General features: G+C 47.3%; 1 protein-coding gene across 1 annotated transcript; it reads left to right on the forward strand.

The window, feature by feature from the left end:
* Nucleotides 1-977: 977 nt before the first annotated feature.
* On the forward strand, nucleotides 978-23,240 carry LOC133629200 (DNA-(apurinic or apyrimidinic site) endonuclease-like). Its single transcript, XM_062019860.1, has 5 exons — nucleotides 978-1,051; nucleotides 14,803-14,926; nucleotides 17,570-17,756; nucleotides 19,180-19,697; nucleotides 22,884-23,240. Exons 1-5 carry the CDS (start codon nucleotides 978-980, stop codon nucleotides 23,238-23,240), a joined length of 1,260 nt encoding a protein of 419 aa, XP_061875844.1.
* The last annotated feature ends 249 nt before the right edge of the window (nucleotides 23,241-23,489 follow it).

Raw genomic sequence — 23,489 nt, forward strand, 5'->3', positions numbered from 1 at the left:
AAATATGGGTTTAAAAAGCCCCTAAAAGATTAAAAATTGGGATTTTTTTTTTAAAAAAGGGGTGAAAACGGTTCAATTTGGGGTAAAAAAAGGCGATTTTGGAGGTTTTTAACACAGGGACGGAGCGCGGCCACGCGGCGCGGAGGCAAAAGCCGCCCTGAACTCGCCCCACAACACCCCCAACAGGCGCTTAAAACGCCGCGGATCGCTGGGAAAATCACCCATATCTTCATTACAGTCAGCTAATTAATGGTTGTCTTAATTATGAGTCGGGCGATGAGGAGAAAGAAACGATAAAACGGGCGTTAAAACGGGATAAATCCGCCCCCCCCCCCCCCCCCCCCTCCTTCCCGCCCGCCGCCATTTTGGGACTTCAGTGCCTCCACACCCGCACTCCCGCTTTAAAAACACCCCGAAAACGCCCCAAAACCGCCAGGAAACGTGTGCGACCCCCCAAAATCCGCCCGAGTTTGGTTCGTCTCTCGGGAGGGTGAAGAAGGAGCCGCTCGGGCGCTGCTTTGCGACGCCGCTAAAACCCCGTTCGGCCGCGGCTGAAGGCGACGGGGGGAACAGCGGGTCGGGAGAAGGGGTTGGGAAGCGCGGATCGAGCGCCAAAAGCCTCCCCCCACCACCGCTGCCACGGCCCTTACCGACCCAGCCCCCGCGCCGTCCCGCCGCCGACTGACGCTTTCCCGCCCTTGCGCGCTCATCCCCTTCGCTGCGACAGCGCCTCCCATTGGCTGCGCCCTCCCTTGAGCCCGCCCCCGCTGGGGAAAGCGCGTTGTGATTGGTTGGTGTGCCGCCTCTGGTGGGGGGGGGGGGCGCGGAAGAGCCCCAAAAGCGGCAAAAAAGGGCCCAAAAATGGGCCGGAAAGGACCAAAATCAGGTTCCGAAAGATGCAAAAGGAGCCCTGAAAGGTGTCAAAAGGTGCAAAAACGTTCGCGATAAGCGGCAAAAAGCACCTTGAAAGACGGAAAATGACGCTAAAAGAGCCCAAAACGGACCAAAAGGCCACAAACGGGCCAAAAAAACTGAAAAAGGTGGGAAAAAGGTACAAAAAAGACCAAAAATGGACCAAATGGACCCCAAAAGGTGCGAAAAGGGACAAAAAGGTGCAAAACGGACCCAAAAATGGACGAAAAATGGATAAAATGTGCAAAAAGGACCCCAAAAGGACAAAAAAAGAACACAATGAGGGACCCAAAAAGGTCCCAGAAAAGGAGCCTTAAAAAGGTCAAAAAGAAAACCTAAAATAGGAATAAAAAGCCCCCAAAAGGTCTCCAAATGACCCCAAAAAAGCACCTAAAACGGACCAAAAAAGGGATCAAAAATAGACCCAAACACTGACATAAAATGGCACAAAAAGGCCCCAAAATGGCCTCCAAATGACCTAAACTTCACAGAAAATTACCATAAAAAAGCCAAAATGCCCCCAAATGGACCAAAAATTAATCTCAAAATGGCCCTAAAAATTGGACTCCAAAATGGCACAAAAGAACACGAAAAAGCCCCCAAATTTTCCTTAAAAGGGTCTAAAATGGTGCCAAAATGGCACCAAAATAACCCCAAAAAAACCCCAAAATGGTCCTAAAAATGAACCCCAAAACTGCCACAAAAATGGACCCAAAAATGGCAACAAATGAACCCAAAAAGTCCCCAAAAATGACTCAAAAAAGCCCCAAAATGACCCAAAATGGTCCCAAAAATGAACCTCAAGTGCCATAAAAATGGAGCCAAAAAAGGCAACAAATGATCCCCCAGAGTCCCCAAAACAGCCCCAAAAATGCCCAAAAATGACCCAAAAATGGTCCTAAAAATGAACCCCAAAACTGCCACAAAAATGGACGTTGAAATGACACAAAATGACCCCAAAATACACCCCAAAAAGCCAAAAAATGTGCCAAAATGCCTCTCGAAATGCTTCAATATGGCCCGAAAAATGAACCCAAAAATGAACCGAAATGAACCCAAAAATGAACCCAAATGGCCCCAAAAATGACCCAAAAAAACCCACAAAACTGTTTTAAAAATTACCCCCAAAACTGCCCAAAAATGGATTGAAAAAAGGCCAAAAAATGGCACAAAATGAGCCAAAAAAGGCCCAAAAAAGGTCCTAAAAAGAAACCTGAAAACTGCCCCAAAATGGACACAAAATATCCCCCAAAATGGCACAAAATGACTGAAAAAGGTTTCCAAAAATCCCCCAAATTGTGCCAAAATGGCCTCAAAATCCCCCAAAATGCCCCCAAATGACTCCAAAATGCCCCAAAAAGCCCCCAAAATGGTTCTAAAGATGAGTCCCAAGATTGCCCCCAGATATGGACCCATAAATGACTCCAAAATGGCACCAAAATGACCCAAAAAGCCCCCAAAGGGCTCTAAAAAGGGTCTGAAATGGTGCCAAAATGCCTCCAAAAACGACCCAAATCGCTGCCCGCGCCTCCTGATTGGCTGCCCGCGCCGCTCATTTGCATAGCCCCGCCCCAACGCGTAGCCCCGCCCCCTTTAGCCCCCAGCCTCCCTTTACTCGCCCCCAAACCCCCTGTGGAGCTCCCAAACCCACTAGCCACACACCCTACACCACTAGCCTCGCCCCTTAAGTCACTAGCCGCAACCCCAAGTCACTAGCTGTAGTAGGTCTGGGACGGTAGTGATTTTCCACAGCAGCTCCTGCAGTGCTGTGCTTACTGTTGATATCAATATTATGACTACCGCTCGCACAGCATCAGGGCTGTCCCTCCAGCATTCCTTCCCCCACCTTCACCAATAGCTGTGGGTGGGCATGATCTTGGCACGGGCCATGGCCAGGACAGCTGACCCAGGCTGACCAAGGAGATATTCCATACCATATGACATCAGCTCAGGAATATAAACTGGGGGAGAGGAGCAGGAAGGGGAGGCGAGATTCATTTCTGGCCTTCCCAAAGCAACCGCTACGCGTACCGCAGCCCTGCTTCTCGGGAGGTGGCCGGACATCGCTGCTGATGGGAAGTGGAGAGGAACAGCTTTATCTGCTTCTGCTTTGCTTCCCGCGCGCGGCTTTGCTGCTTCTTTATTAAACTGCTTTTATCTCAACCCACGAGACTCCCATCTTATTTTCTCCCCTTCCCTGGCTTGCTGAGGAGGTGGGGGATAGAGCGGTGTGGTGGGCACCTGGCATCCAGCCAGGCTCAAACTACCACAATATGGGAGCTACAAAAAAGCAGGAAGGCCTACTTCACCTACAGTAGTAAGTAGGTCCCCATGCAGTCTATCAGCCAGCACGGTGTCACATTTGCAGCTGCTTTCCTGTGGGAGCTATCTTTAATCCCACTCATTTAGACGGCTCAGCTCCCTTTAAAATAACACATGCCCTCCCTTAACTTATACCACTGCGTAAGGGAGCTAAAAGAAAGCAGGAAGGCAGACTTCAGCTGCAGTAGTAAGTAGGTCCCCATGCAGTCTATCAGCCAGCACGGTGTTACATTTGCAGCTGCTTTCCTGTGTGAGCTACTTTCAATCCCACCCATTTGGAGTGCTCAGCTCCCATTGAAAAAATACATGTGTCTGTTAAGTTATACCACTGTGTATGGGAGCTACAAGAAAGCAGGAAGGCCTACTTTAGCTAAAGTAGTAAGTATTTCACCATGCAGTCTATCAGCCAGCACTCTCTCACATTTGCATCTGCTTTCCTGTGGGAGCTATCTTCAATCCCACTCATTTAGACTGCTCAGCTCCCATTGAAATAACACATGCCCTCCCTTAATTTATACCACTGAGTATGGGAGCTACAAGAAAGAAGCAATGCAGATCACAACTACAGTGATAAGTAGGTCCCCATTCATTCTAACAACCAGCACTGTTTCACAGTTGTAGCTGCTTTCCTGTGGGAGCTATCTTCAATCCCACACTCTTTTTCTCCTCATCTCCCATTGAAAAAATACATGTTGTGGGTTAAGTTATACCACTGAGTATGGGAGCTACAAGAAAGGAGGAAGGCAGACCCCAGCTAAAGTAGTAAGTAGATCCCCATGCAGTCTATCAGCCAGCACGGTGTCACATTTGCAGCTGCTTTCCTGTGGGAGCTATCTTCAATACCACCCATTTGGACTGCTCAACTCCCATTGAAAATATACATGTTGTCTGTTAAGTTATACCTCTGCGTATGGGAGCTACAAGAAAGCAGGAAGGCATTTCTCAGCTACAGTAGTAAGTAGATCCCCATGTAGTCTATCAACCAGCACTGTTTCACAGTTGTAGCTGCTTTCCTGTGGGAGCTATCTGCAATCACGCAGTCTTTGTCTCCTCATCTCCCATTGAAAAAATACATGATGTCAGTTAAGGCATACCACTGAGTATGGGAGCTACAAGAAAGCAGGAAGGCAGACCCCAGCTACAGTAGTAAGTAGGTCACCATGCAGTCTATCAGCCAGCACTGTCTCACATTTGCAGCTGCTTTCCTGTGGGAGCTATCACCAATCACAATCACTTTGACTCCTCAACTCCCACTGAAAAAATATAGACTGTCGGTAGAAGTTATACCAATGTGTATGGGAGCTACAAGAAAGCAGGAAGGCAGACCCCAGCTACAGTAGTAAGTAGGTCCCCATGCAGTCTATCAACCAGCACTGTCTCACAGATGCACCTGGCTTCCTGTGGTAGCTCAGTCCAATCCCACTCATTTGGACTGCTCAGTTCCCATTGAAAAAATATATATTGGCGGTTAAGTTATACCACTGCGTATGGGATCTAGAAGAAAGCAGGAAAGCAGACACCAACTACAGCGATAAGTAGATTCCCATGTATTCTATCAGCCAGCCCTTTTTCACATTTGCAGCTGCTTTCCTGTGGGAGCTATCTTTAATCCCACTCATTTGAACTGCTCAGCCCCCTTTGAAAAAATACATGTTGTCGGTTAAGTTATACCATTGTGTATGGGAGCTACAAGAAAGCAGGAAGGAAGGCCCCGACATCTCTCCTTCTTTTTCAATCATTGCTGTTATTCTTCCCTTAATATACTGAAGTGAAACACAGCTAACAAGTAAAACTACCACAATCACAATTAAGATGCTTAGGCCTTCTTTAGCAGTCTTTGGTGCCATCTAGGGATTGTTTGAAATAAATCTCTCAACCATTTCTGAAAAAATCTCCATCGTCTTTTTGACGTTTGAAAACACTGTCTTTCAACTACTGGAAACTAGGATATATTGACTCCAAATTATCTGACACATTCATACAACACATGCCTTGAAAACCTTCACAACCACGATCATGAGCTAAAAGGAAAGAATCTATAGGTGCTCTGTTTTGTAAAGTTGCATGTCTAATACTATCACCATCACATTAGCAACTCTGACAAAGCTTTACTAGTAGCTAGTAAACTAGTAGCTAGATTGTTTTGCTAGCGAGCAGCCAAGTTTGTCCAAAAGTCCCAGTGCTTTCCTTGCTGCGACGCCTTGTGCCAATAAAGCAGCAGTAAATCTTTTTTCTGCAGACCAAAACGCAAGCTTATGGTCACACTGAGGAGAAAATGCATGTATGTTACGCTTAACTCAAATTTGGCGTAACAGCCTGTGCTGGAAAATCACAGACATGTTTGGAGCTAACAGTGTAAGTTGTCCTAAACTACAAGGGCCCCCAGTAATATGTGATGGAATAGCAGGCCAAGCTCTGTCTCCACAGATAAAAATATGCCTGATGGTAATTTTAAAGGAACATGGCAAGATTTTGATATCTTTTGTGAAGTAAAGTTACACCACACGCTTGCATTTCTACATATAGGGTGCCTTGAAGTAACATCCCAGGCCTTAGACTGATTTCTCCCGGCATAATTAAATCTGACACACCAATCCATCTTTACAGATCCTAAAAGCTCAAGCTCCTGTGCTTCCAAACCTGTTGTAGGTAAATAAGGGGTCCAACCATCCCAAGTGTTAACGATTTCTGTCTGAACAAACATCCCTCTGTATCTCTTAGGAACAGGTCAATTATCCACTGGCACTCCTATAAACAAGTACAACACGGATTTCTTAGGTCAGTAGTAGCCAGGCATATGGTATCTTGCCCAGTTACATTTGCAAGCGTGACCCAGACAATTTGTTTAGGGAGAGAAACAAAAGCAGGATCATTTGACTTCTGTCCAGCTACGATAGCCACAACCATTAGTAAGCCTACAACAAAGCTAAACATCAGATTGATTAACATGATTGTTATCACAGTTTTCTGCATCTCACCCTTTTGCGCCATCTCTTCTGTTGTCGTTCCCAATTGTCTTCTGATACCCACCATCTACAAAGTATTGCAACTACCAAACCACACTCACCTCCAATTATTCTGTTACTATTAATGTTAAATGCTTGTGATACAACTGGTATAATATAAACCACTAACAAGCCTGCTCATCTAGATCCTAAATCTTCTACTCACAAATCATTTTCCCAAAGCCGTTGTCATCTCAAAATTCTTGATACTTGGCCTTGCACGGTATTTGATCTTTGGCCAAGATTAATGAACTGTTCCAAAAGTGCTTTGGGATCAAAACACATAGAAGCTTGTTCACAACGTTCACACAACCAATGTTTTTCTCGATCAGTGTGACTGACTGCTCTCCACCAACTATTCTTACATTTATTACACCAGACTTTTATCTACAGTTGGAATAGTCCGTTGTGATGAGGACAAATAGTCTGTAATTGATGCTGTTTTTCTGCTGTAAAATGTCCAATGTTGCTAACTGTTGCTACAAAGGCATTCACATCAGGGAGAAGGGGGATCGCCTTCTCTGCTTCTGGGCTGATTAACTTCAACCACGGAACCACTGTGTTTACAATTCGGAATGTCTGTCTTTGTAGGGCTCCGAAGTGAAGATGTTGAAGTGCTTCAGGATCTGGTTGTAGTGGATTGATTCATGGTTTTACCCATTTAGCTGGGACCCACTTGGGTCGTTCATCACCTGTAACGACACAAGCATATCCCCTTCCCCAAGTGAACAACATCATCGGTCCTTCCCAATTATTCGTAATGGGAGAAAAGACAGATACCTCTACTCTACTCTCTGTTCAATCCTTTGAATTAGTTGCAAAATGATGGAATACGGGTTGAATCGAATTCTCAGTTCTCGGGTTTAGCCAATTAAGTATAGAAAGTGTTTTATGAACAATGACATGGGGGGACATTTCCCCCTCTTTTTTCAAAATAGCAAAATAACGTTTGAGCAGCTGATGAGTACGCTCAACAATAGCTTGACCAATGCTATTCTAGAGAATACCAGTAGAGTGATTAATTCTCCACATTTCACAAAATTGAGCTAGAGCTTTACTGGTATATGCCAATCCATTGTCTGTTTTACTCAGGAGATCCCATAGCCACAATGGCCTGAGTCCAGTGTGGTTTCACTGCTTTTGCTGTTACAGAGGCTAAAGGTGTAGCCCATACAGCTTGTGAACAGGCATCAACAGACACATGAACGTATTTTAATTTTCCAAAAGGTGAAAATTCAGTAACATCAGATTGCCACCCTTGTCGTGGTTGGAGACCTCGGGGATTTGCTCCCTGGTCTTGTAGAGCAGAAATGCGTGCACAGTGTGGACACGCAGCAATTATGGCTCGAGCTTCTGATTTTGTAATAGAAAACTGTTTTCGCAAGCCTGATGATGACTGATGAAAAAATGCATGAGACCTGTGCGCTTGCTGTAAGGGGGTGAGTGGAGAAACCGTGGTTACAGCAGATACAACCTGATCAATATAAGCATTTCCTTCTACCAATGGTCCTGGAAGGGTAGTATGACTGTGTATATGAGTAACAAACAATGGCATCAGACGGTTTTGTAAGGTATTCCATAATGTTAGCATGACCTGAAACAACAAGATGTTATTAACATGACCCAGCAAAGATCTATGAATACGCTGCACGACACCAACTACATGTAATGAATCACAGACCAAAGTAATTGGTTCATTATTCCAATACTGTAAGCCCATAACAACTCCTTTTAATTCGAGAACTTGCACTGAACCTTCTAATTTAAAGGTTTCGTGATGCCATTCCCCATTGTCTCGCCAGGCATAGCCTGCTTTCCTAGTTTTGCTGCTTGCATCAGTAAAGACTGTCCCGCCATCTACTGGCGTATTTGTTAATACAGGTTGTGGTTCCAATTGCAAACGAGCTTTAAATAACGGATGTTTCGGATAATGATTAACTAATATCATTCCGTGTGTGGCTAATGCAAAAGAAATACTGATTTGACACCAATGTTGAATGATATCAAGATTAATTGGCAAAATAATTGTGTCAGCCCCTTGTCCAGATACAATCACTCTTGTGCCTTCATTAGTAATGAGGCTATAGCTTCATGTCTGGGCAAAACTGTGACTTTTGGGTTACGTGAAAGAAAGACCCATTCTAAAAAGCGTAATGAGTCCCTTGCATGAGAATCCCACTGAGTAATAATACCACTGACTTCTTTGTCAGTGTTATAGACATAAATATTAGCTGGAAGTTGCGGGTCTATTCGGTAACATACGTTACAAGCAATTTGATCAGCAATGTGAGAAAGTGCTACTTTTGCCTGGGGTGTTAAAGATCGAGAATCATTTGGTCCCATTCCTCCGTGAAGCAGTTCAAAAAGTGGTTTCATATCCTCGTTGGTAATTCCACAGGTGTTTCTTATCCATTGAATGTCTCCCACTAATTTTTGTACGTCTCTGAGGGTATTTACAGTCTCTGTGAGAGCAAGCTTTTGAGGATAGATGCAGGAACTAGTAATAGTCATGCCCAAATATTTCCAGGGGGCTTGTCGCTGAACTTTTTCAGGTGCAATCACCAGGCCCCATAGTTACAGTTGTTTAATCAAAGAGTTATTTAAGTTCTCTGTTATAGATTCTTTCTGGCACATCAATAAATCATCCATATAGTGATACAAAATCACATTAGGGTGGCTCTTTTGCCATGGTTCAAGGGCCAGGTCTACATACCATTGACAGATAGTAGGTGAATTTTTCATGCCCTGTGGCAAAACAACCCATTGATACCTTTTTGCAGGAGTTTGTTGATTAATAGATGGTACAGTGAAAGCAAATCTCTCGTAATCTGCAGGATGTAACTGAATAGTAAAAAAACAATCTTTCAAATCAGTGATCAAAACATCCCATTCTGTGGGTAGCATTGTTGGAGTTGGGATTCCTGGTTGAAGACTTCCCATGTCCTGCATAACTGCATTTACTGCTCACAAATCCTGTAGCAAATGCCATTTTCCATATTTTTTCTGAATGGTAAATACAGGGCTATTCCATGGACTGTTAGATGGTCCTAAATGTCCTGCTGCAACTTGTTCTGCGACAAGAGTTTCCAGATGGGCAAGCTTCTCTGGAGGTAACGGCCATTGATCCACCCACACTGGTTGAGTAGTGAGCCAAGTTAATTTTAAACTGGGTTTCACAAACCAGTGTGATGGCCATTCTTTACGAGGGACAATAGTGACATCAGATCCAGAATCAAGTAACATCTTTTAGTGTCGCAAAACATGAGCACCAGGTCTGTGAATGCTAACCTCTCAAAGAGGTTTTTCTTTAGTCATAGATTGTGCAAAGGCTACCATAGGAAAGCCTGTGGATCTGAATCCCTGAGTACCTCGCTCTTTGTTAATCGCTCGAGGTACTTGAGCCTTAAATGGAACCAATTGAGCTATACAGCTTCCTTGAGTGATGGTTGCTGGAGGAGTTAAAGTATACACTATGATACCAATGGTACCCTGATAGTCTGCATCAATGACTCCTGGAACAACAAATAGTCCTTGTTTAGACATGGATGAGCGCCCCAGGAGGAGCACTGACAGTCCATGGCCGAGAGGACTGCCCAGTGCAGGTAGATGGAATTGTGTGTACTTTAGTATCAAGGAGAGTTACTGACTCACCCACGGCCAGATCGACGCCTGCGCTTCCTCGAGTGGCTGCGGAAAGCTCGTCGAGGCAGCCTCGCTCTGGGGTATTTCACTGTCTTGGCGCTCCCCGTCCAGGCGCTGGCTTTCGAGTTTCCCTGTATCGGAGTACCATCCTTCTGAAAACGAGAGACATTCTGATGCTTTATGACCATATTTATCACATTTGCGACATGTACCTTCAGAACTTCCCCTTTTACATTTCGAGCATTGTTTTTTGCAGTGCCCCTTATCCCCACAGTTGAAATACCCAGATCTCATCGGTTTAAAATCTCCCTTTCCTTGAATACCTATTGATTTTAATGCTGTTGCCATTGCCTGTGCTTGTGTTTGTGCATACATCTTTGCCTTTTCTTCTTCTTCCATAATTTTCGGGATTCAGGAGCAGGCCTCTGCCATCTGACTGAGTGAAGATCCAGCAGGTCATGTGGCAATGTTCTGTTGACATTTTATATTAGCATTTATAAATGCTAAATCTTTTCCTATTGCTGATTTTGCATCTGGTTCCAAATTTGTTGCTGCCTCCAAAGCTGTCTTGAGCCTATCAATAAACTGCATATTCAGGAACTTGCACAATTTTTGTATATGGTAAAGATGGTTTCCCGATTGGTGGTAATTCTTGAAAAGCAGCTAAAGCAAGTGCCTGGCTTTGTTGTATTATTCTGTGATTCATAGCCGCTTGCGTGGCACCATCAGTATATTGTCCTTCACCCATCATCATTGCCAAGGTTGCATATCACAGAGGATTTGTAGAATCACAGTCCTGTAAATTCTGATGAACAACATAGTCACATTTCTCTCTCCATTTGTCTTTGAACATCATGTATGCCGTAGGTGTTAACAAAATCTCCATCAGACTTTTGATATCTGCCAGCACTAATGTTTGACTTTTGAAGAATGCCTGTACTAGCATATGGACGTGTTTATTATCATACCCATAGTCCAGGATCGTTCTTTGTAATTGACTAACTGTTTTCCAATCCAAGGGATGCCATTGCCGATTTCCATCATAACCGTCACTGGCAGTGCTGTGACGCTAGATGGCAGCATTATCCCTTCAATTACAGCATTTTCCATTACTCCTTTCCATCTCTGTCCTTGATCATCATTAGGATCCCTCGGTGGAGATGGGGAATCATCTGGCGCTGATGAATTGCTAATAGAGTTTTTACCTTTCTGGGATGATGTCGTTGTCACAGTATCTAACTTCTTTTTTAACCAATCAGTCCAACCTGTTGCCTCCTCATCATTTGTCTGTTGTGGAGCAGACGAGGAAACATGACCCTCTGTTAATTGATCCCACAGTTTTTTAACTCTATCAAGCTCTTGTCGAGTAAGTCATCCCTCCTTACCAAATTTAGATTGTAAATAATTATCTGCCTCCTCTGTAGTCCATTCTTGATCTTCCAGACATTGCAACACCCACTCATTTTTCTTTTAGTTGCAGGCACTACAGATGTTGATTCTTTAGTATTTGTTGTTAGTTTTGGGCTGCAGGTGGAGCTTTCATCAGAAAAATGCTTTTCCACTGTATGAAGCCCTTCTATTATAGCTTGATGTGCCTTTGCATACTCATCTCTGACCGATTTTTTACTGGATCCTTTACCGAGACGCTGCATTTGTATCAATACCTCTCTCATAGTTTTTTCTTGATCTTGAAGTTGTTTTTGTAAGTCAAGGTTATTTATGGATGGATAAAGTTGTGATGGGCCGGGTTGCACCTCCTCGTCCACATCCATGGGGAGTGGTACTTGGGCATGATCTAGTGGTGCAGGACCCACTGGGGTAGAATAAGGTGGCAACGGAGCGGTGGGCGACACCCTCACTCCTGGCACCTTTGTTGCATTCTGCTCAGGAGTTGTTACAGGAGCATCCTTTAAATCAGTGGGCACCCAGGGACCAGGCTCTATTTTCTCTCCTCCCCAGGATTCTCTTTCACTTTTACTGATTGGGTAGGAAGAGGGGGGCTCTGGCAAGACGGGGATCAGTTTTTCAGTCACTCCCTCCTTTTCTTCCCCTGCTGATTGGATAGCACGTACTACAACTGCACTTAACTGAGCTTCCCCCTGCATTTCTTCTATCATGCGTCTCACAACTTTCCATGTAGATGAAAGTTTAACACTGTCTTTGTTCCAATTTGTTACAGAGTTCCAAAATGTGTGACCAATTTGATCCCAAATTCCCAGATCATAGAGCTGGTCGGGTTTACTTAATAACTCCTTGCACCGACACCACACTAGTATTTTCCAATACTGATGCAGTAATTCCCATCTGTCCTATCTTCTTGCTTTGACCTTGTTTCTGTTACAATCTGCTGTTTCGGTTTTCCCCTTGCTCAAGCTTGCTATCACATAGACATTCCTTTCTGTGCTTTTTTGCTGTAGAAGGCAATACAAAGACAAACTGCTAACTTTCTCTGTTTCTGATAGACTGCATACCATTCATTACAGCCCAGGTCCCAACAGTTACCTTAGCTGTTACCTTAACTACAAGACCCTGGTAAATGTATTTGTTAGGTTACTTTGGCTGTTACCTTAGTTGTAACTAAAACAAAGGGAATGATATTTTTTTGACCAATCACTGTGATTTGGGAAACTGTGTTTCTTGGGAACCAATCACTGTGAAGGGCTAAATTAGAAAAATGAAAATTTTATGCATGCTTGTGTTAGCAAATGTAATTTTTTTGTTTGAGCTGTCTTAAAACCCTGAAAATGATAACAAACAAGGAAGCACTTATGGAGGAGCTATCCCACCTGTTTTCCCAGCACTGCATAAAAAAGAAGTGCCTGCTAATCTGTATTCCTGTGTAGATAAGCTGCGGATCCATCAACACCCCTGTAGCTAATCAGTCAGCACTTTACCACCTTTGACATCGCTTTCCTAGGGGAGTTATCTCCAACAGCATGCACTTGGCCTGATCGACTCCCATTGAAAAAATACAGGCTGCCGGTAGAAGTTACGCCACTGTGTCTGGGAACTACAAGAAAGCAGGTACACAGACAAAAACTAAAGTAGTAAGTAGGTCCCTACGTAGTCTATAAGCCAGCACTGTGTCACCTTTGCAGGTGCTTTCCTGTGAGAGCTATCTCCAATCCCACGCACTTGGATTGCTCAACTCCCATTGAAAAAATACAGGCTGTCAGTAGAAGTGAAACCACTGTGTATTGGAGCTAAAAGAAAGCAGGAAGGCAGACCCCACTTACAGTCATATGTAGGTCCCATTGTACACTATCAGCCAACACTATGTCCCATTTGCAGATGTTTTCCTGTGGGAGTTATCAAATATCCCACACTCTTGGCCTCGTCAGCTCCCTTTGAAAATATATGATTTGAGAAGAAGTTACGCCACTGCGTCTAGGCACTACAAGAAAGCAGGTACACAGACCCACACTACAGTGGTAAGTAGGTCCATATGTAGTCTATCAGCCAGCACTGTGTCACATTTGCAGCTGCTTTCCTGTGGCAGGTATCTCCAATCTAACTCCCCTTGACTGCTCAGCTCATATTAAAAAATATATGCTGTCGGTAGAAGTTATACCACTGAGTATGGGAGCTACAAGAAAGCAAGACGGCAGACCCCAGCTACAGTAGTAAGTAGGTCGCCATGCAGTCTATCAGCCAGCACGGTGTCACATTTGCAGCTGCTTCCGTGTGGGAGCTATCTTCAATACCAAACTCTTTTTTCCCTTAGCTCCCATTGAAAAAATACATGTGTCTTTTATGTTATACCACTGAGTATGGGAGCTACAAGAAAGCAGGAAGGCAGACCCCAGCTACAGTAGTCAGTAGGTCCCCATGCAGTCTATCAGCCAGCACGTTGTCACATTTGCAGCTGCTTTCCTGTGGGAGCTATCTTCAATCCCACACTCTTTTTCTCCTCATCTCCCATTGAAAAGACACATGTTGTCGGTTAAGTTATAGACTTATAGAGGGTGAGAGGCGCCAGTATAAACCAGTACGGACCAGTACGGGCCTGGTGGAGCTCCCAGTAACTCCCAGTTACCCCCAAACCACCTCCCAGTCCCTTCCAGTAGCTCCCAGTCACTCCCAGTAACCCAGAACCCCCTCTCAGTAGCTTCCAGTAACCCCAAAGCCCATCCCAGTAGCTCCCAGTCAACCCAAAACCCCCTCCCAGTAACTCCCAGTGACTCCCAGTAGCTCCCAGTAACACCTAGTGACCCACAACCCCTCTCCCAGTAACTCCCAGTTTTTCCCAGTAGCTCCCAGTGACTCCCAATAACACCCAGTGACCCACAAACCCCCTCCCAGTAGCTCCCAGTAACTCCCAGTGACCTCAAACCCCCTCTCAGTGACTCCCAGTAGCTCCCAGTGACCCCCAGTAACCCCAAACCTCCTCCCAGTGACTCCCAGTTGCTCCCAGTGACTCCCAGTGACCCCCAAACCCCCTCTCAGTCCCTCCCAGTAGCTTCCAGTTTCTCCCAGTGACGCCAAACCCCCTCCCAGTCCCTCCCAGTAGCTCCCAGTGACCCACAAACCCCCTCCCAGTTGCTCCCAGTAACTCCCAGTGACCCACAAACCCACTCCCAGTCCCTCCCAGTTGCTCCCAGTAACTCCCAGTGACCCACAAACCCCCTCCCAGTGACTCTCAGTGACCCCAATCCCCCTCCCAGTAACTCCCAGTAGCTCCCAGTAACTCCCAGTGACCCCAAACCCCCCAAAACCACCCCAACCCTCTTCCCAGTCCCTCCCAGTAACTCCCAGTGCCCTCCCAGTATAAACCATACCATCAAGTGCCCCAAAACCACCCCAAATCCCCCTTAAACCACCCCAAAACCACCCCAAACCTCCCCAAACCACCCCAAACCCACCCCAACCCCCCTTCCCAGTCCCTCCCAGTAAGTTCCAGTGGCCTCCCAGTTTCTCCCAGTGACCTGTACGTCCCTCCCCCCCGGCCCCGGGACACGACGGAAGACGGGCGAAGGTTCAACTTCAAGGTGACGTCGTGGAACGTGGACGGTCTCAGGGCGTGGGTGAAGAAAGGAGGCCTGGAGGTGGGTTAAACTGGGCTGAAACTGGGCCAGACTGGGGCGCCCCAGAGAAATGGGGCTGGAAAGGACCCAAAAAGGGGGGATTTTGACCCAAAAATGGGGTGAAAAAGGTTCAAAATGGCGGCTGAAATGAGGGAAAATGGGGCAAAATGGAGCCAAAATGAGGCCAAAATGGGCCAAAATGAGCCCAAAATGGGTAAAAATGAGCTCAAAATGAAGCTAAAAATGGGTCTTGAAGTGGTTGAGAAGTTGGTTCAAAGGAAGGGAATGAAAATGGGCCAAAAATGAGGGATTTTGACCCAAAAATGGGGTGAAAAAGGCTCAAAATGGCGGCTGAAATGGGCCTGAAATGAGGTAAAATTGGGCAAAATGAGGCCAAAATGGGTCAAAATGAGCCCAAAATGGAGCTGAAAATGGGTCTTGAAGTGGTTGAGAAGTTGGTTCAAAGGAAGGGAATGAAAATGGGCCAAAAATGAGGGATTTTGACCCAAAAATGGGGTGAAAAAGGCTCAAAATGGCGGCTGAAATGGGCCTGAAATGAGGTAAAATTGGGCAAAATGAGGCCAAAATGGGTCAAAATGAGCCCAAAATGGAGCTGAAAATGGGTCTTGAAGTGGTTGAGAAGTTGGTTCAAAGGAAGGGAATGAAAATGGGCCAAAAATGAGGGATTTTGACCCAAAAATGGGGTGAAAAAGGCTCAAAATGGGCCCAAAATCGGCCTGAAATGAGGTAAAATTGGGCAAAATGAGGCTAAAATGGGTCAAAATGAGCCCAAAACGGAGCTGAAAATGAAACTGAAAATGATTAAAAAATTGGTTAAAGAATGGAACTTAAAATGAGCCAAAAATGGCCCAAAATAACCCCAAAATGCCTCAAAATGGCTCCAACAAAGGCCTAAAAATGGTGCCTGAAATGGATGCAAAAAGCCTTAAAAAAACACTTAAAAGTGACTCAAAATCACTCAAAATGACCCAAAATGACCCAAAAAAATCTCTTAAACACAGATTCAAAGAAATTACTCAAAAAATGACCCAAAAGTGCCTCAGAACGACCCAAAAATGCCTCAGAATGACCCACAAAGAGACAAAAAATGGTGCCAGAAATGGATGCAAAAAAGGCTTTAAAAACCACTTAAAAGTGACTCAAAATCACTCAAAATGACCCAAAATGACCCAAAAAATCCTCTTAAACACAGATCCAAAGAAATGACCTAAAAAATGACCCAAAAGTGCCTCAGAATGACCCAAAAATGCCTCAAAAACCCGACAGAAAATGGCGCCAGAAATGGATGCAAAAAGGCCTTAAAAAACCACTTAAAAGTGACTCAAAATCACTCAAAATGACCCAAAAAAACCCTCTTAAACACAGATCCAAAGAAATGACTCATAAAATTACCCAAAAGTGCCTCAGAATGACCCAAAAATGCCTCAGAATGACCCCCCACAAAGAGACACAAAATGGCGCCTTAAAAAAACCACTTAAAAGTGACTCAAAATCACTCAAAATCACTCAAAATGACACCAAAAAACCTCTTAAACATAGGTCCAAATAAATGACTCAAAAAATGACCCAAAAGTGCCTCAGAACGACCCAAAAATGCCTCAGAATGACCCCCCACAAAGAGACACAAAATGGCGCCTGAAATGGATGCAAAAAGGCGTTAAAAAACCACTTAAAAGTGACTCAAAATCACTCAAAATGACCCAGAAAAAACCTCTTAAACACAGATCCAAAGAAATGACTCAAAAAATGACCCAAAAGTGCCTCAGAATGACCCAAAAATGTCTCAGAACCTCCCCACAAAGAGACACAAAATAGCGCCAGAAATGAATGCAAAAAGGCCCTAAAAAACCACATAAAGTGACTCAAAATCACTCAAAAAGACCCAAAATGACCCCCAAAAAACCTCTTAAACACAGATCCAAAGAAATTGTTGGCAGCATAAAATAAGTTAAGGTCTAAATAAAGGCCTAGTTGGAAATATAGACCATGTACATTTGTGTTTAGAGAATCAAAAGGATTAGTGAAGCATGTTGAACATTCTGTGTAATCAAGCAAAGAATGTCTTAGGAAATTGTTACTGATCAATTATTAAATTGTTACTGATTATCAGTTGTTATCTACTGTGTTTTAGACAGTTGAAGCATGTAGAACATAATCTGCTGTTCCTAGGACTGTTATGCTGGATGAATATTTGTTAATTTGTGACCATGTGTCTAGACAAAATGAAAGATTTGTACTTAAAAGAAATTACATGAAAGAGTACAATGTAATAATAAACCTTATGAAAACTAGCAAACAGCACGTAGGTACAATGAAGTAATCATCTTCTGAAAAGTATATAAACCCTGTAAAATTTCCTGGAAGGGGGGGCTCTGACTTTGGACACTAGTCCTCAGGTCCCTAGGGCCCTCAATAAAGCACCGCATAAAACGACCTCGGTTGTTTTGTGTTTTCCTTCGGGAACGGGCAGCAAAATGACTCAGAAAATGACCCAAAAGTGCCTCAGAACGACCCAAAAATGCCTCAAAACCCCCCCACGAAATGGCGCCCGCCAAGAGACTCAACATGACGCCTGAAACGGGCTCAAAACGGCCCCGAAACCACCTCAAACTGCCCCAAAACTTCCCTTTCCCCCCCCCCCAGCGGGTCCAGGCCGATGCCCCCGACGTCCTTTGCCTCCAGGAGACCAAATGTGGGGCCGAGTCGGTGCCAGAGGAGCTGCGGAGCCTCGGGGCCTTCCCTCACCAGCACAGCCCCAGCGACCGGCCCAGCTACAGCGGCGTGGGGCTGCTCAGCAGGACCAAACCCCTGGCTGTCACCTATGGCATGGGTGAGTAGCCAAAGCTGGGGCGCTGCTGGCCATTTCCAGGCCCTGGGTGGCTGCCACAGGCTCGCGGGAGACATTTTGAGGCCTTCGGTGGCCATTTGGGGCCTTCAGGAGCCATTTTGAGGCCTTAAGTGGCCATTTGGGGCCTTAAGTGGCCATTTGGGGGTCTCAGGAGCCATTTTGAGGCCTTAAGTGGCCATTTGGGGGTCTCAGGAGCCATTTTGAGGCCTTAAGTGGCCATTTGGGGCCTTCAGTGGCCATTTTCAGGCCTTAAGTGGCCATTTGGGGCTCTCAGGAGCCATTTTGAGGCCTTAAGTGGCCATTTGGGGCTCTTAATGGCCACCAGAAGCTCTCAGGAGCCATTTTGAGGCCTTAAGTGGCCATTTGGGGCCCTTCAGTGGCCATTTGGGGCCCTTTAGGAGCCATTTTTAGGCCTTAAGTGGCCATTTTGAGGCCTTAAGTGGCCATTTGGGGCCCTCAGGAGCCATTAAAGCCACGAAAGTGACGTTTTAGGCCTCTAAAGCCTATTTTTAGGCCTCTAAAGTGACTCTTTAGGCCAGTAAAATTACTTTTTGGGCCAAAAAGTGACTTTTTGGGCCTCTAAATTGACTTTTTGGCCAGTAAAGTGACTTTTTAGGCCTCTAAAGCCCCTTTTTGACCTCTAAAGTGACTTTTTAGGCCTCTAAAGTGACTTTTTGGGCCTCTAAAGGGACTTTTTGGGCCTCTAAAGTGACTTTTTGGCCACTAAAGTGACTTTTTGGGCCTCTCAAGCCCCTTTTTGACCTCTAAAGTGACTTTTTGGGTCTCTAAAGCCCCTTTTTAGGCCTCTAAATGTCTTTTTAGGCCATTAAAGTCCCTTTTGGCTACGAAAGTGACTTTTTAGACCTCTAAACCCCCTTTTTGACCTCTAAAGCCCCTTTTTGGGCCCCTAAAGTGACTTTTTTGGCCACTAAAGGACCTTTTTGGCTACTAAAGTGACTTTTTGAGCCACTAAAGTGTATTTTTAGGCCACTGGACCCCATTTTTGACCTCTAAAGTGACTTTTTGAGCCTCTAAAGTGACTTTTTAGGCCTCTAAAGCCCCTTTTTGGCCACTAAAGTGACTTTTTGGGCCACTAAAGCCCCTTTTTGAGCTACTAGAGTCCCTTTTTAGGTACAAAAGTGACTTTTTAGGCCTCTAAAGTCCCTTTTTGGGCCACTCAAGCCCCTTTTTGAGCCAATAAATCCCCTTCTTGACCTCTAAAGTGACTTTTTTGGCCTCTAAAGACCCTTTTTAGGCCTCTAAAGTGACTTTTTGAGCCACTAAAGTGCCTTTTTAGGCCATTAAAGTTGATTTTTGAGGACTAAAGTGACTTTTTGGGCCTCTAGAGCCCCTTTTTGGGCCCCTAAAGCCCCTTTTTATCCCCGTCTGTGTGTCCCCTTGCCAGGTGACCCCGAGCTGGATGCCGAGGGCCGCGTGCTGACGGCCGAGTTCCCCGCCCTGCGCGTCGTCTGCGTCTACGTGCCCAACTCCGGGCGAGGCCTGGGTCGCCTGAGCTTCCGGCAGGCCTGGGACGAGCGCTTCCGCTCCTTCGTGTCCCAGCTGGACCGGTCCAAACCGGTCGCCATCTGCAGCGACCTCAACGTCGCCCACCAGCCCTTGGACCTGAGGAACCCGTCGGGGAACAAGAGGAGCCCCTGGTTCACGCGGGAGGAGAGGGAGGCGTTCGGGGAGCTGCTGGGGGCCGGCTTCCTCGACAGCTTCCGGGTGTTTAACCCCTCGCTGCCCAACGCCTTCACCTTCTGGACCTACCTGAGCGGGGCCAGGGCCAGGAACGTGGGCTGGAGGCTGGATTACTGCCTGTGGTCCCAGAGGGGCAGGAAGGATCTGTGCGACAGCAGGATCGAGCAGCGGGCCCAGGGCAGCGACCACTGTCCCGTGGGGATCTACCTGGCGCTGGAGGGGGCAGGCTGAGGGGCAAAAATGGGGCGGGAATGGGGCACAAATGGGTCAAAATGGAGGGAAATGGGGGGAAATGGGGCAGAAATGGGGCAAAATGGGGTGGAAATGGGGCAGAAATGGGGCAAAATGGGGGGAAATGGCTCAAAAATGGCTGAAAATGGGGGGAAATGGGTCAAAAATGGCTGAAAGTGGGATAAAATTGGAGGATAATGGAATAAATGGGTCAAAAATGGGTCAAAATGGGGGAAAATGGAATAAATGGGGTCAAAAATAGGTCAAAAATGGGGGGAATGGGTCAAAATGGGTCAAAAATGGTTGAAAGTGGGATAAAATTGGAGGATAATGCAATAAATGGGTCAAAAATGGGTCCAAATGGGTCAAAAATGGGTCAAAATGGGTCAAAAATGGCTGAAAGTGGGATAAAATTGGGGGATAATGGAATAAATGGGGTCAAAATGGGTCAAAATGGGTTAAAAATGGCTGAAAGTGGGATAAAATTAGGGGATAATGGAATAAATGGGGTCAAAAATGGGTCAAAACTGGCTGAAAGTGGGATAAAAAACCAAAACCCCTTCCCAGTCCCTCCCAGTTCCCTTCAATTTGTCCCAGTCCCCTCCCAGTTGATCCCAGTCCCCTCCCAGTTCCCTCCCAGTTCATCCCAGTTGCTCCCAGTTCCCTCCAGTTCCCCTCAGTTCCCTCCCAGTTCATCCCAGTTGCTCCCAGTTCCCTCCAGTTCCCTCCCAGTTCATCCCAGTCCCCTCCCAGTTGCTCCCAGTTCCCTCCCAGTGCCCTCTCAGCTCATTCCAGTTGCTCCCAGTTCCCTCCCAGTTCCTCCCCAGTTCATCCCAGTTCCTTCCCAGTTGCTCCCAGCCCCCTCAGTCCCCCCCAGCTCATCCCAGTTGCTCCCTGTTCCCTCCCAGTTGCTCCCAGTGCCCTCTCAGTGCCCTCCCAGCTCATCCCAGTTGCTCCCAGTTCCCTGCCAGTTGCTCCCAGTGCCCTCTCAGCTCATCCCAGTTGCTCCCAGTTCCCTCTCAGTGCCCTCCCAGTTCGTCCCAGTTCCCTCCCAGTCCCTCCCAGCTCATCCCCGTCCCTCCCCAGTTCCCTCCCCAGTTCATCCCAGTTGCTCCCAGTTCATCCCAGTTCCCTCCCATTCCCCCCCCCCCGCCCCCCAGACGCCGCTCCGCCTCTCAGCCAATCATCTCTCTTTAGTCCCGTTGCCGGGCTGACTCCACCCACGTAGCAACCAATCAGCGCTCGGCGCCTCCTCGCTCAATCAGCGCCCGCAGCCGCGCTCAGGAGCAGGAGCCGCTCCCAGTTGCCTCCCAGTTGCCTCCCAGTGCCAAAGGTCAGAGTCTGGGTAGGCCGCACATCCATTCTGAGGGGAAAAGTGGGGGTTTGGGGCAATTTGGGGGGATAAAATGAGCTTTTGTGGCAATTCTGAGGGGAAAAGTGGGGTTTTGGAGGAGTTTTGAGGGGAAAAGTGGGGGTTTGGGGTGTTTCTGAGAGGAAGTGGGGTTTTGAGGGGAAATGTGAGGTTTTGGGGCAATTTGGGGGGATAAAATGAGGTTTTGGGGTATTTCTGAGGGATACAATGAGGGTTTGTGGCAATTCTGAGGGGAAAAGTGGGGTTTTGGTGGAGTTTTGAGGTGAAAAGTGAGGATTTGGGGTATTTCTGAGGGGAAAAGTGGGGTTTTGGGGTATTTCTGAGGGGAAAAGTGTGATTTGAGTGAAGTTTTGAGTGGAAAAGTGAGGTTTTGGGCTATTTCTGAGGGATAAAATGAGGTTTTGGGGCAATTTGAGGGGATAAAATGAGGGTTTGGGACAATTCTGAGGGGAAAAGTGTGATTTGGGTGAAGTTTTGGGAGTTAAAGTGAGGTTTTGGGCTATTTCTGAGGGATAAAATGAGGTTTTGGGGCAATTCTGAGAGGAAATGTGGGGTTTTGCGGGAAAAAGTGAGGTTTTGGGGCAATTTTGGGGGATAAAATGAGGATTTGGGGCAATTCTGAGGGGAAAAGTAGGGTTTGGTGGAGTTTTGAGATGAAAAGTGGGGTTTTGAGGCATTTCCGAGAGGAAAAAGTGAGGTTTTGGTGCAACTTGGTGTGTAAGAGTTCCAGTTTGGTGGGGTTTGGATGCAAGAGTCTCCCCAGTTCAACCCAGTTGACACACTGGAGCGGCGGCTTTTATTGAGCGGCGGAAGGATCCGCGGGGAAAGGGGCCAAACCTCATTGGCGGAGGGATCCCATTGGGGCACATCTAGATCCGGCTCTGGGGGAGAAGGATCCTCCAAAGCCCCTCCCAGTAGCTCTCAGTAACCCCCAAACCCCCTCCCAGTAACTACCAGTAACCCCCAAACCCCCTCCCAGTAACTCCCAGTTACCCCAAACTCCCTCCCAGTAGCCCCCTGTTACCCCAAACCCCCTCCAAGTAACTCCCAGTAGCCCCCAAAGCCCCTCCCAGTAGCTCCCAGTTACCCCAAACCCCCTCCCAGTAACTCCCAGTGACCCCAAACCCCTCCCAGTAAATCCCAGTAACCTCAAACCTCTTCCCAGTAGCTCCCAGTAAGCTCCAGACCCCTTCCCACTAATTCCCAGTACCTCCCAGTAACTCTCAGTTACCCCCAAACCCCCTCCTAGTAACCCCCAAACACCCTCCAGTGACTCCCAGTAACCCCCAAATCCCTCCAAGTCCCTCCCAGTGACTTCCAGTAACTCCCAGTAACCCCCAAACACCCTCCAGTGACTCCCAGTAACTCCCAGTATCCCCCAACCCCCTCTCAGTCTCTCCCAGTAACCCCTAAATACCCTCCAGTGACTCCCAGTAACCCCCAAACCCCCTCCCAGTCGCTCCCAGTAGCTCCCAGTAACCTCAAACCCCCTCCCAGTCGCTCCCAGTAACCCCAAACCCCCTCCCAGTCGCTCCCAGTCCCTCCCAGTAACCTCAAACCCCCTCCCAGTCGCTCCCAGTAACCCTCAAACACCCTCCGAGTCGCTCCCAGTAACCCCCAAACACCCTCCCAGTCGCTCCCAGTCCCTCCCAGTAACCCCCAAACCCCCTATCAATGACTCCCAGTAACCCCCAACTCCCTCCCAGTCGCTCCCAGTAACCCCAAACCCCCTCCCAGTCGCTCCCAGTCCCTCCCACTAACCCTCAACCCCCCTCCCAGTAACTCCCAGCGCCCCTCCCGTCTAGATCCGGACGTTAGGCGGAAGGATCCGATTGCCTAAGCGGCGGCGGAAGGATCCGAGAGGTGACGGAAACACCCGAGAGGTGACGGAAACACCCGAGGGGGGGACGGAAACACCCGAGGGGGGGGACGGAAGGAGCCGAAGCGCCGCCGGGTGCGGTTCGGGCGGTCCCTCCGTTACCGGGGCAGGGGCGGATCAAGGGCTCCCGGGTCCTCCCCCGACGCTGCCGCGGGACAGGGTTCGGCTCCGGCCCCGTTCGCCTTCGGCCGAGCCGGAACTGGCGACCGAAGCGGTTCGGGACCGGGACAAGCGAGTCATGGTGGACGCGGCCACTGCCGGGAGGGGAGACACCGCGCTTTAACCCCGCCCACCGCCCCGCCTCGGCCAATCGGCGCGCGTCTGTCCGCGCCTCAGCCAATCAGATGGCGAGGCGCCGCGGAGCTTGGCCCCGCCCAGCCGCTGCACCGTTCCATTCAACCCGGGGGGGGGGGGTGCGACTTAATTAATCGCTAATTAAAGGGTTAATTAAGGCGCGGGGGAAGGTCGTTAGGCTCCGAAAACTCCCCCCCACCGTTAATTAGCTCCGCGGTGATTCTGGTGAATGAAGTGC

Source organism: Colius striatus, unplaced genomic scaffold, assembly GCF_028858725.1.
Source record: "Colius striatus isolate bColStr4 unplaced genomic scaffold, bColStr4.1.hap1 scaffold_34, whole genome shotgun sequence".
NCBI lineage: Eukaryota > Metazoa > Chordata > Aves > Coliiformes > Coliidae > Colius > Colius striatus.

Excerpts from the sequence above, each read along its gene's own strand:
- LOC133629200 (XM_062019860.1), top strand. The coding sequence starts at position 978 with ATGACGCTAAAAGAGCCCAAAACGGACCAAAAGGCCACAAACGGGCCA. Across the intron at positions 14,927-17,569 it reads TGAAGAAAGGAGGCCTGGAG|CGGGTCCAGGCCGATGCCCC; the intron begins GTGGGTTAAACT and ends CCCCCCCCCCAG. Across the intron at positions 17,757-19,179 it reads GGCTGTCACCTATGGCATGG|GTGACCCCGAGCTGGATGCC; the intron begins GTGAGTAGCCAA and ends TCCCCTTGCCAG.